This window comes from Schistocerca piceifrons, chromosome 3 (assembly GCF_021461385.2).
Source record: "Schistocerca piceifrons isolate TAMUIC-IGC-003096 chromosome 3, iqSchPice1.1, whole genome shotgun sequence".
NCBI classification, from domain to species: Eukaryota; Metazoa; Arthropoda; class Insecta; order Orthoptera; family Acrididae; genus Schistocerca; species Schistocerca piceifrons.
In genome coordinates this window covers 66,614,172-66,627,848 of record NC_060140.1, presented here as the reverse complement: position 1 = coordinate 66,627,848, position 13,677 = coordinate 66,614,172, and the positions used below count along the sequence as shown (strand labels likewise).

Here is a 13,677-nt window from a genome sequence, read left to right as displayed (position 1 = left end):
TTCCATCACAGCTGACTGCTAACTTCCAACTGCTAGTGCGACCAGCCACAGAGTCTCCTACAGAGTGTGCACAGCGCTGTCAGAGTTATTAATGCAGAACGCCACATAGCGCTGCCAACATACAAACACATAAACAGCCTACTTACAACGTCAACAAAAGCTTGAAATATCATAGAGTTTACTACAATCATATCTTATAGTACACTCATTGAGGTTTGTACTATAGCTCATTAAGAAAATAAACATAATTCCTTCTGAAAAAATAAACGATTTTGGTCATTAACAAAGATTATTACAAAATAAAGCGGCTTCCCTCCTAAGTGTACACGTTGAAAACACAAACTATGAAAATGATTTACTCATGTTGATGATTGTTGGTCGTTAGTAGTGAATGTGTCCCCGCACACGGATGGCTCCTTCAACTGTGCGGGGCATGCTCTGGAAGAGACCATCAAGTTTTCCTTGGGGTATGAGGCGCCACGTCTCAATGGCACCTTCAGTGAGGTCCTGAAGAGTCTCAGGTGGATTCGGAAGCTGTGCAGAAGCCACCTTCAACTGGTCCGTTGCCTGCTCAGTTGCATTCATGTCTGGGGACTGTGCTGGCCAATGCATTCGGTTGTTGTTGTATCTTCGAAGACACCGAGACAGTGTTAGAGTACGCTTGCGATCTTGCATTGTCATCGACTAGAATAAAGTTGTCACCGACTTCACATCTACATGGCGTTATAATCGTTTGTAGGATATCTTGGACGTATCGGGGACGGGCCAAATTGCCGTCGATGGGAATTAGGGGGGTCCGCTGTCACACCATTATTGTTGCCCCGAACATGACACTTCCATCTGCAAACGGATCGACTTCCTGGACCTTGTGTCGTACAGCGCTTCGCCATACCGTAACACATCCAGTGTCTAGTCGCAAACCAATCCTGGTCTCATCAGTAAACATGACATTAATCTAGTCTACTGTTGACGTGCAAGAGCCCAGCTCCTTTAATTGGGTCGATTCCGTTGGTTCAGTGCAAAACTTGTCATTTCTCTTCTGGAACCAACGCTATCTTGATGGAATCTTCAGCGGGCTGTTTGGTCTGAGATACGATTCCCTGTTGCATGGGAGAATTCATTTACAGTATTTCTGTAAGCTGATGTTTGGTGCCAGAGAATCGACAGTTGGAGGAAAGGAAATTATCCTGCATTGGTGTTGTCGTACGAGGATGACAATTGCGAGATCTATCGTTCACATTTCCTGTCTCTCTGTACTTTCCTCACACGTTAGAGACACGACTTCGAGTGACATGTAACCTACCCGCAACATCTTACTGTTTGTGACTGCAGAAAGTAAAGCCAGTGTCCTGGCTCCGTCAAAGTGTTGTATGTCTGCACGTGGCACGTTACTGCATCGCTGAGCACAAACTTAACGAAGTTCTTTTTGATACTAGACTGCTCGCGATGTTCTCCTGCAGCAGCGGTACGTATACATGAATGGAAACGGCTACGGAGCATGGGAGTAGTGAACATCGTCCGGTATTTGGGCTGTAACTCAATAGCACATGAGACCTCTAGTATCACAGACTACATTTTACGATAGTATTCCAAGTTTTTGTTGAGCAGTGTAGGTGTAATACAATACTATAATGTTGTAGACACATTCAGTAACATATGTGGACACTGTCTGCAAAATTTATTGCGAATAGAGATAGTAGCAAAGACATAATAAATATAAATTTCATGCATCGTGCAGCAGGTTTTCAGCCATCTCACTGTTCATTACATCATATTCCCTGAACTATGTGTCGCAAAATGATATAATTTTTCATTAACCTTCAGCGGTATATGTGCATACAATATGTGAAATATGACGCGAAAACAGTTAGCAGTAAAGAAGTAATATGACGCGAAAACAGTTAGCATTAAAGAAGTAATAAAGTACAACGTCATGCCCGTTGAATGCATGTCCGAAGGAATATTACATCGTAATTCAGAATAATACAAGCACCATTGTATCGCATGTATCCGCAGACACCGGGCAATCGACTTCAACGTAAAATGTCTCCCATATACGGAAACATACATAATGGAGGTACGAGTACAGGCTGTAGAAAAAAGACTGACTACATACGAAAGTTTGGGTCTGGATAGCAAAATGATAAGGCGACCGTCCGCGATAAGCAGGAAATCCGGCTTTGAGACCCGGTGCTGCAGAAATTTTCACTGTCGTCATTCCATTATACAACTGATGGTAGTCCATATTTGGAACTGCGAATACATTTCACGTACTAACTGAAGGTTGGGTTATTAGATTTTGAGGACGACAGTTGACCTTGAATTGTCAACTGAATCTTCAAAGCTTAAAATGATACACAACTGAAAGAATGTATTGCAGACAGACAATATCTATTTGTAAAGACGTCGTCAAGGTTTAAGAGATAGCTGCGCTACGTAGAGGTACAGTATGGCTGTCTAATGGTACTGACCAGAGGAAGCGATGGGACGCGATGTCAAAAATGTGACAGTATGTTGTGAAGATGAAGAAACCTGTTAAACGCCATCGCCGGCCGGAGTGGCCGAGCGGTTCTAGGCGCTACAGTTGGGAACCGCGCGGCCGCTACGGTCGCAGGCTCGAATCCTGCCTCAGGCATGGATGTGTGTGATGCCGTTAGGTTATTTAGGTTTAAGTAGTTCTAAGTTCTAGGGTTCTGATGACCTCGGAAGTTAAGTCCCATAGTGCTCAGAGCCATTTGAACCATTTAACGCCATCGAATATTAGGCACAAAACTACGCTTTGGGACTTCGAGAGACAGAAAGAAAAGCAAATCCGTCACAAAAATTACCACAGAGGTTCCCACGAATACAGGGTGGTCGATTGTTCGTGACCGGGCCAAATATCTCACGAAATAAACGTGAAACGAAGAAACTACAAAGAACGAAACCTGTCTAGCTTGAAAGGGGAAACCAGATAGCGCTATGGTTGGCGCGCTAGATGGCACTGCCATAGCTGAAACGGACATCAACTGCGTTTTTTTAAATACGAACCCCAACTTTTTATTACATATTCGTGTAGTACGTAAAGAAATATGAATGTTTTAGTTGGAACACTTTTTTCGCTTTGTGACAGATGGCGCTGTAATAGTCACAAACGTATAAGTACGTGGTATCACGTAACATTCCGCCAATGCGGACGGTATTTGCTTCGTGATACATTACCCATATTAAAATGGACCATTTACCAACTGCGGAAAAGGTGGATATCGTGTTGATGTATGGCTATTGTGATCAAATGCCCCACGGGCCTGTGCTATGTATGCTGCTCGGTATCCTGTACGACATCATCCAAGTGTCCGGACCGTTCGCCGGATAGTTACGTTATTTAAGGAAACAGGAAGCGTTCAGCCACATGTGAAACGTCAACCACGACATGCAACAAATGTTGATGCCCAAGTAGGTGTTTTCTTAGCTGCTGTTGCGGCAAATCCGCACATCAGTAGCAGACAAATTGCGCGAGAATCGGGACTCTCAAAAACGTCGGTGTTCATAGGAATATCGTTTCACGTATTGCCAAATGCATTGTTTTGACGGACATCATTTTGAGCATTTATTGCATTAATGTGGTATTTACAGGTAATCACGCTGTAACAGCATGCTTTCTGAGATATGATAACTTCACCAAGATACATGTATCACATTCGAACAACCGAAATAAAATGGTCAAACGTACCTACGTTCTGTATTTTAATTCAAATAACCTACCTGTTACCAACTGTTCGTCTAAAATTGTGAGCCATATGTTTGTGACTATTACAGCGCCATCTATCAGAAAGGGAAAAAAGTGGTCCAACTTCTTTACGTACTACACGAACATGTAATAAAAAATGGGGGTTCGTATTTAAAAAAAACGCAGTTGATATCCGTTTGACCCATGGCAGCGCCATCAAGCGGTCCAACTATAGCGACATCTGGTTTCCCCTTCAAGCTAGACAGGTTTCGTTCTTTGTAGTTTTTTCGTTTGACCCTTATTTCGTGAGATATTTGGCCCGGTCAAGATCAATGGACCACCCTGTACATATTGTAAAAATCACGAAAGGTTCATCAACCACTAAGTTCAAAGTTTTACACGGGACTCTAATATACATTTGTATGGGCACAGGCTACATATTTCTTTACTATATGTGTAACATAAATTACATAAATGTATACATAATATGTGAAGGGGATGTTAGCAAAATACTCGAAGTTTTTGACCAGTTAACTTCAAATTTTTGCATGATATTCTAATATACATTCTGACAGACATGGACTCAATTTTTAAAAAATGTGTGGTATATAAATGTGCATGGGATACACGAATGGGAAAAGTTGTTAGTAAGTGTATCGAAACTCTCTTGATCAATTTTTTACTATTTTTAACCTATACCCCTTGGTGTATTTCGATTGTTTCCAGTTTTCTTCTTTTCTGTTTGTATTTTCCGTGTAATCATATCTTACAAGTTGTGTACCTTGTTGCTGCTGTATCCACTGTTTAGTCCTACATCGATGATAATGTTCAGTTCACCCTGGTGATTCGAAGAGGTATTCTGTACATTCTGTGAATGATATACCTGATGGCTCTTTTTTTTTTTTTTTTTTTTTTTTTGAGAATTTGTGTTGTTTCATTTGTTGTGAATTATCATGCCTGTAGCTGTTTCTTTTCTGGAAATGTTGAGACTGTGTCCGTCGGTAGATTTTATGATTGAGGTAGTGCACTGCCTCTTGTACTTCTGTTTCGAAAGTGAACTGAACATTGCAGTGTATATTACATATCTTTCTGCATAAACTGTTTATATGTTCTTGTACTTCATCTATGAAGCATATGATATCGTCCATAATTAGTTTGTTTGCTACTATAAATGGGACTAGGCTTCCCAATGGCAGGTGTTCATTTTGCAAATAGAATGATTTTAATTGAAAATAGTTTTGCAGTGAACACATAGTGCATAGTGGGGCGATCACACTGTTGTGGAAATAATTCAAAAGCCAAGGTCCCTTAAATACTATTTACTGGGTAACTAACCGGTTTCAACACCTAAAGGTGCCATCATTGGATCTGAATATAAATCAACATTTATAAACCATTTGGATATAACGATACATTCAGATCCGCTGATGGCACCTTTAGTGTGTTGAAACCGGTTATCCAGTAAACAGTATTTAAGCGATCTTGGCTTTTAAATTATTTCTAAGAAAATAGTTTTGCTTGATGATCACTTTTATGATCTGTGTAAGTTTTTCTATTGTGATGGTAGGATTTTTTGATTTTCCTGTCAGACGTTATTTTGTAATGTTACTTATGCCATCAAGGGGTTTGAAGTGTACGTGTCTTTCACAATAAATGATATCCTATTATTTAGATTGATTCTAAGGACTATTATATATTTCTGTTGTTCAATGGTTTAGAATTTTTAGTGAAGTATTTTGATGTGAACTATGCAATGAGATATGTAGGACAACTCTTAATTAGTAACTTATCTCGTGGGAGAATTTTCATTATGTGTTCTGGGCTACCGTCTGAGCACTGGTGCTGCTGGGTATTTTTTTAGTAATTTGTTTCATTTTTTTGATTGTGGTTTCTGCATTTTAATGAGGTTTTTATTTATAATTGTTGTTTGGATAAGATATTAGTTTTCAGATGTTATGTTTCTGCTACAGGTGTTTCCTTTATTCATGTATTCCTGTTTATCTACAAGCACTACAGTGTTTTTGTCGGCTTTTGCAGCAATTGCATATTTCCTGAGGCCTTTTTTTGTGTCCTTAATTTTTGGTATTCCTTTGTCATCTTTTCTTATGTTACTACGTGAATCCTTATTTCTGATGAAGTCATTTACTTGCTTTTTCATTAATTCTCTGACTAGTTCAGCATTTATGTCATTGTTAGATATTTTTGTCTCGTGACAGAATATGTTCTGTTTCTATTACGATATTTCTGCATTTGTTAGTCCACTCTTGTTAATGTTGTATTTTAGGTGTTTTCTTATGACACTTATTTCTGCTCCAGTTAGTTATATTTCTGTGAGATTTATGATTCTGTAGTTAAAACTGTATTTTGGACTGTCTACATGTGTGTGTGTGTGCGTAAAATTTTATTTATGTTACTTGTATTAACATGTAATAGTTGCAACTATAAATGTATGAGGATGCCAGAGAGAAATTTCAATGACAGGTACAACAAGCAAATAGGGACATTGAAGAATGGCTGTATCCACTCGAGATCTAGAAAATATAGCAAAAGAAAATCACCATCATAATGGGATATATACAGACATGGCATTCTTCTGCCATAACATCTGCATCTACATCTGTATCTACATGGATACTCTGCAAATCACACTTAAGTTTCCGGCAGAGCGTTCATCAAACTACCTTCACTATAATGCTATATTATTCCACTCCTGAACAAGGCGCGAAAAACGAACCCCTATATCTGTCCGTGCGAGTTCAGATATCCCTTATTTTATTATGATGATCGTTCCTCCCTATGTAGATCGGTGCCAACAAAATATTTTTCCATTCTGAGGGGAAAAGTGGTGAACGAAATTTTGTGACAAGTTTCCGCCGCAAAGAGAAACGCCCTTGTTTTAATGGTACCATCCCAAATACTGTATCATATCCGTGACACTCTCTCCCCTATTTCGCGATAATACAAAACATGCTTCTCTTCCTTGAACTTTATTGATATACTCCATTACTACTACCTGGTAAGGATTCCAGACAGCGCAGCAGTACTCCAAATAGGACCGACAAGCATAATGTAGACAGTCACAGTAGTAGATTTGTTACATTTTATAAGTGTTCTGCCAATAAAATTCAGTCTTTGGTTTGCCTTCCCCCCCTCCCAACATTTTCTATGTATTCTTTACAATTTAAATTGTTCGTAATTGTAATTACTACGTATTCAGTTGAATTTACGGCGTTTAGATTGGACTGATCTATCGTGTACCGAAGTTTAACTGATTCTTTTCAGCACTTACGTGAATGACATCACTCTCTTCATTATTTAGGGTCAATTGCAAATTTTCGCAGCGTTCAGATATCTTCTCTAAACAGTTTTCCATAATAAATAGAATTCTCAGTCTATAGGAAGACTGTTTCAATAGGAGACCATAAATAAAAATGAAAATATTTACAATGACCGAAAGAGCAATAGCAGAAGACCAATATTAAACGTAATTCATAGAGTACCATAAAAATACAAAGTAAAAGTGTATTATATGCACACTACCACACACATTCACACGCCCCAACATACCCACTCGCACCCCTCCCCCCCATACACACACACAGATACATACACAATCACCCACCCACCCACCCACACACACACACACAAAAAGATGTAGACACATGATATGCCCCACCACCCACTCTGCCTACTTATTCTTATTGTCTTTTCATTATAAGGGATCTGATAAAATCCTCCTAGATTTTCAGTGAATTGTTTCAGTAGTTATGGAATCATCTTACTTGATATAATTCCAGTTCACAGTTCCCCTCTAAAGTTGTAAAATCTGTTGGAAACTGCACCGTTTAAGTGTTTACTCTTTGGTACATAAACGTAAGTTGCAGTTGCTACTGATGACGAAGTGTTGCTCTGCGTGAAAAAGAATCGTTGAGTGCATGACAGTCAAATTGTAATACGTTTACTTGCTCATCAAGGCCTCTTAGCGTTGATTCTGTTTAAACTATGTGACATCTTTTCTCAGACTCTGTGTTTCGAAAGGAACTCGGTAATCCAAACACCTGGCCTGTTCTTTAATTTCGGTCCATCTGTGCAAATGACTTGTTGTTTGATTATAATGTAATGATATTAGTGTATACTGAGTGATAATTTTACTAAGTAAACTGTAAACCGCGGGCAGGAGACTCAGTGGTCTACATTATTTTTTCACCGAAATTACATCTGCTCTGTCCTCAAGCGAGAAACAAAATTTTGTTTTATATAGAGGTTTGATGGTGAGTTAAGTATGTCTCAGCCAAGATCCACCTTCATGATCCGTACGACTAGTCACATGATACACCTACATACTCTGTAAATCATTTAATTAATTTTGTGACTGTTGCAAATGTAAGTGTCCAAAATTTGCTTTATTGAAAAGGAATGAAAATTGAAGACGCAGAGACAGAAGCGGACTAGTAACTAAATGGTATCAATACAAATCAGAGTGAAAAACGTTCGCTTAATGCTACTGCTGGGTTGGAGTTGTATTTATTATGAACTGAGTTCAAATGGTTCAAATGGCTCTGAGCACTACGGGACTCAATTGCTGAGGTCCCCTAGAACTTAGAACTACTTAAACCTAACTAATCTAAGGACAACACACACATCCATGCCCGAGGCAGGATTCGAACCTGCGACCGTAGCGGTCGCGCGGTTCCAGACAGGAGCGCCTAGAAACGCTCAGCCACCATCGGCCGGCAACTGAGTTCTGGAGTAATTTAAGTAGGTAAGTGATTTCTTGATTTTGTTTAACGTTTGATGCTACTTGTTGCTTTAGCTTCATCTAAAAGATATGCCATGAAACACTCTTGTATACATTGCACACTAGCCATTGGGTATTCTTAGGAAGAGTTAAGTATGTAGCTACTTAGGTTTATGGAAAAAGATGGCATGTGACTTCCAATACAAGTGTTTCTTACGGAATGTTTATTGCATCGCCAGGTGTGCTGTGGAAAATGGACGAGTCTGAGGGACGCGTTGTGGCTGCTCTTGAAGAGCGTGGGATGCTTAACAACTCCATCATAGTGTTCGCCTCGGACAACGGAGCTCCGACAACTGGAAACGAGCCCAACTGGAGCTCCAACTACCCTCTGAGAGGGGTGAGTACCCCTCTGATGCCGCACTCGCCCCGATGGCAGACACGTAACACTTACTGTTTACAACAAAGTTCTCACGAGACCCCCCAAGGACGGTTGACCTGTTGCATAGCTTGTTATATGTTCCATAGATCACTTGAAGGATTCTTTTATTGAAATGATGTGGAACAATTCAGTTTAACCGATATGTACATACGATTAACGCTACCGTTATGAACACATCATATATTAGTCCTGATCTTAAAAAAAAGTTTTGTCTTTCAGGCTATCAGTTAAGTTAGTGGATTCAGCAATTCATAACGGTTGACGTCATTAATTATCAAGTGATTTTTTCCTTTCTTTGCAATAAATACACTCCTGGAAATTGAAATAAGAACACCGTGAATTCATTGTCCCAGGAAGGGGGAACTTTATTGACACATTCCTGGGGTCAGATACATCACATGATCACACTGACAGAACCACAGGCACATAGACACAGGCAACAGAGCATGCACAATGTCGGCACTAGTACAGTGTACATCCACCTTTCGCAGCAATGCAGGCTGCTATTCTCCCATGGAGACGATCGTAGAGATGCTGGATGTAGTCCTGTGGAACGGCTTGCCATGCCATTTCCACCTGGCGCCTCAGTTGGACCAGCGTTCGTGCTGGACGTGCAGACCGCGTGAGACGACGCTTCATCCAGTCCCAAACATGCTCAATTGGGGACAGATCCGGAGATCTTGCTGGCCAGGGTAGTTGACTTACACCTTCTAGAGCACATTGGGTGGCACGGGATACATGCGGACGTGCATTGTCCTGTTGGAACAGCAAGTTCCCTTGCCGGTCTAGGAATGGTAGAACGAAAGGTTCGATGGCGGTTTGGATGTACCGTGCACTATTCAGTGTCCCCTCGACGATCACCAGTGGTGTACGGCCCGTGTAGGAGATCGCTCCCCATACCGTGATGCCAGGTGTTGGCCCTGTGTGCCTCGGTCGTATGCAGTCCTGATTGTGGCGCTCACCTGTACGGTGCTAAACACGCATACGACCATCATTGGCACCAAGGCAGAAACGACTCTCATCGCTGAAGACGACACGTCTCCATTCGTCCCTCCATTCACGCCTGTCGCGACACCACTGGAGGCGGTCTGCACGATGTTGGGGCGTGAGCGGAAGACGGCCTAACGGTGTGCGGGACCGTAGCCCAGCTTCATGGAGACGGTTGCGAATGGTCCTCGCCGATACCCCAGGAGCAACAGTGTCCCTAATTTGCTGGGAAGTGGCGGTGCGGTCCCCTACGGCACTGCGTAGGATCCTACGGTCTTGGCGTGCATCCGTGCGTCGCTGCGGTCCGGTCCCAGGTCGACGGGCACGTGCACCTTCCGCCGACCACTGGCGACAACATCGATGTACTTTGGAGACCTCACGCCCCACGTGTTGAGCAATTCGGCGGTACGTCCACCCGGCCTCCTGCATGCCCACTATACGCCCTCGCTCAAAGTCCGTCAAAGTACGGTTCACGTCCACGCTGTCGCGGCATGCTACCAGTGTTAAAGACTGCGATGGAGCTCCGTATGCCACGGCAAACTGGCTGACACTGACGGCGGCGGTGCACAAATGCTGCGCAGCTAGCGCCATTCGACGGCCAACACCGCGGTTCCTGGTGTGTCCGCTGTGCCGTGCGTGTGATCATTGCTTGTACAGCCCTCTCGCAGTGTCCGGAGCAAGTATGGTGGGTCTGACACACCGGTGTCAATGTGTTCTTTTTTCCATTTCCAGGAGTGTACATTATTGAGATCTACGTACGTATATTTGAAATGCAATAATCATTATAATATTAAGAAGTATGTAAAAACTCCTAGTCCAGTACTGCTGTGGATGAATCTATCTTGTGCTCGCTGCTTATCAAGGATTGCGGGTTCACGAATATTTTTGATTAGTGAAACCATAGTTGAGACTGAATATAATACTCATAGACTTTGCCCAATCTTAGACTGTTTGCCTTGTATACATAAACAATTGAGATTCACTGAAGTATCTGGCCGCTTCAGTGTTTCCACCATCACAGTAGGCATGAACTACGCAGAAAACTTTGAATATACGACTATTTGAGGCTGTCATAGAGTCGCTCTCTCCACCCTCCGATACCATGACCAGATTGTTAGCACAACTGCCCACTCACATCTTAAACTGCTCCTCCTTTTATTTTGGTGGCTCGCAACGTCATTCCCAGGTGTCAGACAAGGCGCACTCGAAAATTTCGAAGTGTCGGATGAATCAAATCAAATTAAATGTACTGTTAATGTTATGCTCATCGGTAATTATATGGATAATTCAGTGCATCCCTATGACATTTGGAGCCCTTAAGAGTAGGTCGAGACTGCTCGCATTCAGATCGTCTGTATACTATATTGACTGCACTGACATAGAAGAGGGATGGAAGGATCACGAACACATAGAAACCCAATTCACTAGAAAAATAAATAAAAATGAAATAGAATGTGGTTATGCCGTGTATACAATGATTCTATTTGATCAAAGGATTACGAAAACAAATTTGAATGTTGTATAGGTAACTATTACGGTCCGCAGCTCGTGGTCTTGCGGTAGCGTTCTCGCTTCCCACGCGTGGGGTCCCGCGTTCGATTGCCGGGGGATCACGGATTTTCCCTGCATCGAGATGGCTGTGTGTTGTGTCGTCTCCATCATCATCATCATTCATCCCCGTTACGGTCGGAGGAAGACAATGGGAAACCACCTCCGCTAGGACCTTGCCTAGTCGGTGGTGCGGGTCTGCCGCATCGACCCCTACGCTCCCCAGTGTATGGGACATCATTATCAATGTATTACGAGTGTTAGTGGCGTGATTTTATCGATGCTGTAATTAGTGAATAATAATAAAACATCTTTCAAGTATAACTACATTTCAAAATTGAGGTACTTTGACCTCGTGCTCGGACTGAAATGTCTCATTTCTTTCAAAAGGGTTTTCTAACAAGTTGATAAAATGGAAGGTGAGAGATGGTGTTATGTGAAGCTTAGCAGGGATAGTTCATGACAGCCATCCTTCAAGAAACCCATTACGTCACTGCGAATAAGTGGTGGTTCTGTTACTAAAGCAGAACATAATGTCTGAAAGAGAATCCAAAGACGAAAGTTGGACCCACGAATAAAGCGAAAAAGTAAACACACGTAAAAGGGTCGGTGTAGAAAGGGAGAGTTAATTTAAAGCTCGGTTTATCGTTGCCAGAAGTGTCTGTTACATTATATCAGCACCTACATTCAGTATCTAAAATTTTAGGATATACATTAGAAATGAGTTACCATGTGAAGCAGTCTATTAGTTCTTGGCCAGTAGCATGCAATAAAATAAACGCAGATAATTCAATAGAATTATATCGGAGGTATATGTTATGTTGGTAGCCTTTGTTTACTGTCAGAAGGATCTGGAAATTTTATGAGATAACATGTACACAGAAGTGAATACTGTTGTCAATGAAATGCGTGACCGTGGCAGATGGTTCCTACTCGCCGCACGTAAAAGGAAGGATGTTTCTTGTGCCTGCGTACTTAATAATCCACTACGTTTACAAATCTGGACAGATATGTCACTTGCCAAATCTTACAAGTTTTGCCTGAAACTGCCGTTTCAAGGAATTCTTACACATTCTTTTCCTTAATACATCTTTTAACTGTTTTGCAATATGATTCTCCTAAAGCATTTTCTACAGAAAAGGCCATACACCGTATTTCAAATATAGTCCTGGAAACATTAAACGGGAAAAACTGTCACCACTGCTATATTCTGTGGCTTTGCCAAAGGATTTGATTTAGGGGACCAAAACACTGCCATTAATAAACTCAAAAATTACAGCTTTAATCGCATTCATCTTGTTTCATAGCGGAAGGATACAATCTGTCACAGGAATAATATTAAGCTTAGAATAGGTATATGTAATTTTTGGTGCTCTTTTTTGTGTTCAGGTCTACAGAGTCTACATATTACCTAAAAGAAAATTTTGTCCATTGTAGGCTGTAAAATTATTCGTTTATTTATGGCACTAATGGCCAGTTATTACCGTGAAGTCATTGTGAAACACATAGGAAGTGTTACTATACATTATACAGTGTCAGATACGACATTCCAATCAGTTCATCAGCCAGTATCAACTACATGTTAACATGACATGCCTAGTATCACATATGAACGGAGAGGCTATAAAACACACAGAGCGAAAGAATTATAGCATCACTTTTTGAAACCGCGTCATTTTGCCCACGGCGTAACAGAAGTTTAAAATTTGGCTAATAGGTGCCTGCTACCTTCCTGTGTAGTAGTGCAAAAGCGTGGCGCCCTGTGTCGTCACCATGGGGCGCCGTGACGTTTCAAACAGCAAGGTGTCGACATATCTGAAAGGAAGACCAGAGCTCAGAAGTTCATGTGAGGTGTAAAGCTGGCCCCGCACTTGTTCTTGATAGCCTGTTTGAGTTGCAGCAAAATTCTGCAATACTGCTCAGCATTAATTGTTGCACCATTTCGAAAAGTTGAGGTCCTTCGTCGAAAAAGAGACCCAACATCTGTCTTTCGCTCTCCAGCGAAGAGCAGGCTTTTTTTGTTCAAGGGAAGCTTGGATGCCGCCACTCTATACTTATTCGATTGGGGGCAGGGTCGATGGGGTGTCAGTATGTTTCATCATGTACCTCTGTCTCCACAGATGGGTCAGACAAACTCTCAACTTCCCCGCCCTTTGATTCTCTGAGAGATGCTTGGGCACAAAGTTTGCACAAACCTTGCCATAAGGAAGCTTCTCATGGACTACATGATCAACGGACCCTTTGCTTATCGATAGT

General features: G+C 41.6%; 1 protein-coding gene across 1 annotated transcript in view; it reads left to right on the top strand.

Moving 5' to 3' along the window:
• Positions 1–13,677, top strand: part of LOC124788392 (arylsulfatase B-like) — a 108,432-nt gene that overhangs the window by 60,520 nt on the left and 34,235 nt on the right. Inside the window, exon 5 of the mRNA XM_047255658.1 lies at positions 8,687–8,844. Within this exon, the coding sequence (XP_047111614.1) occupies positions 8,687–8,844 (158 nt within the window). The remainder of the gene's footprint in view (positions 1–8,686; positions 8,845–13,677) is intronic.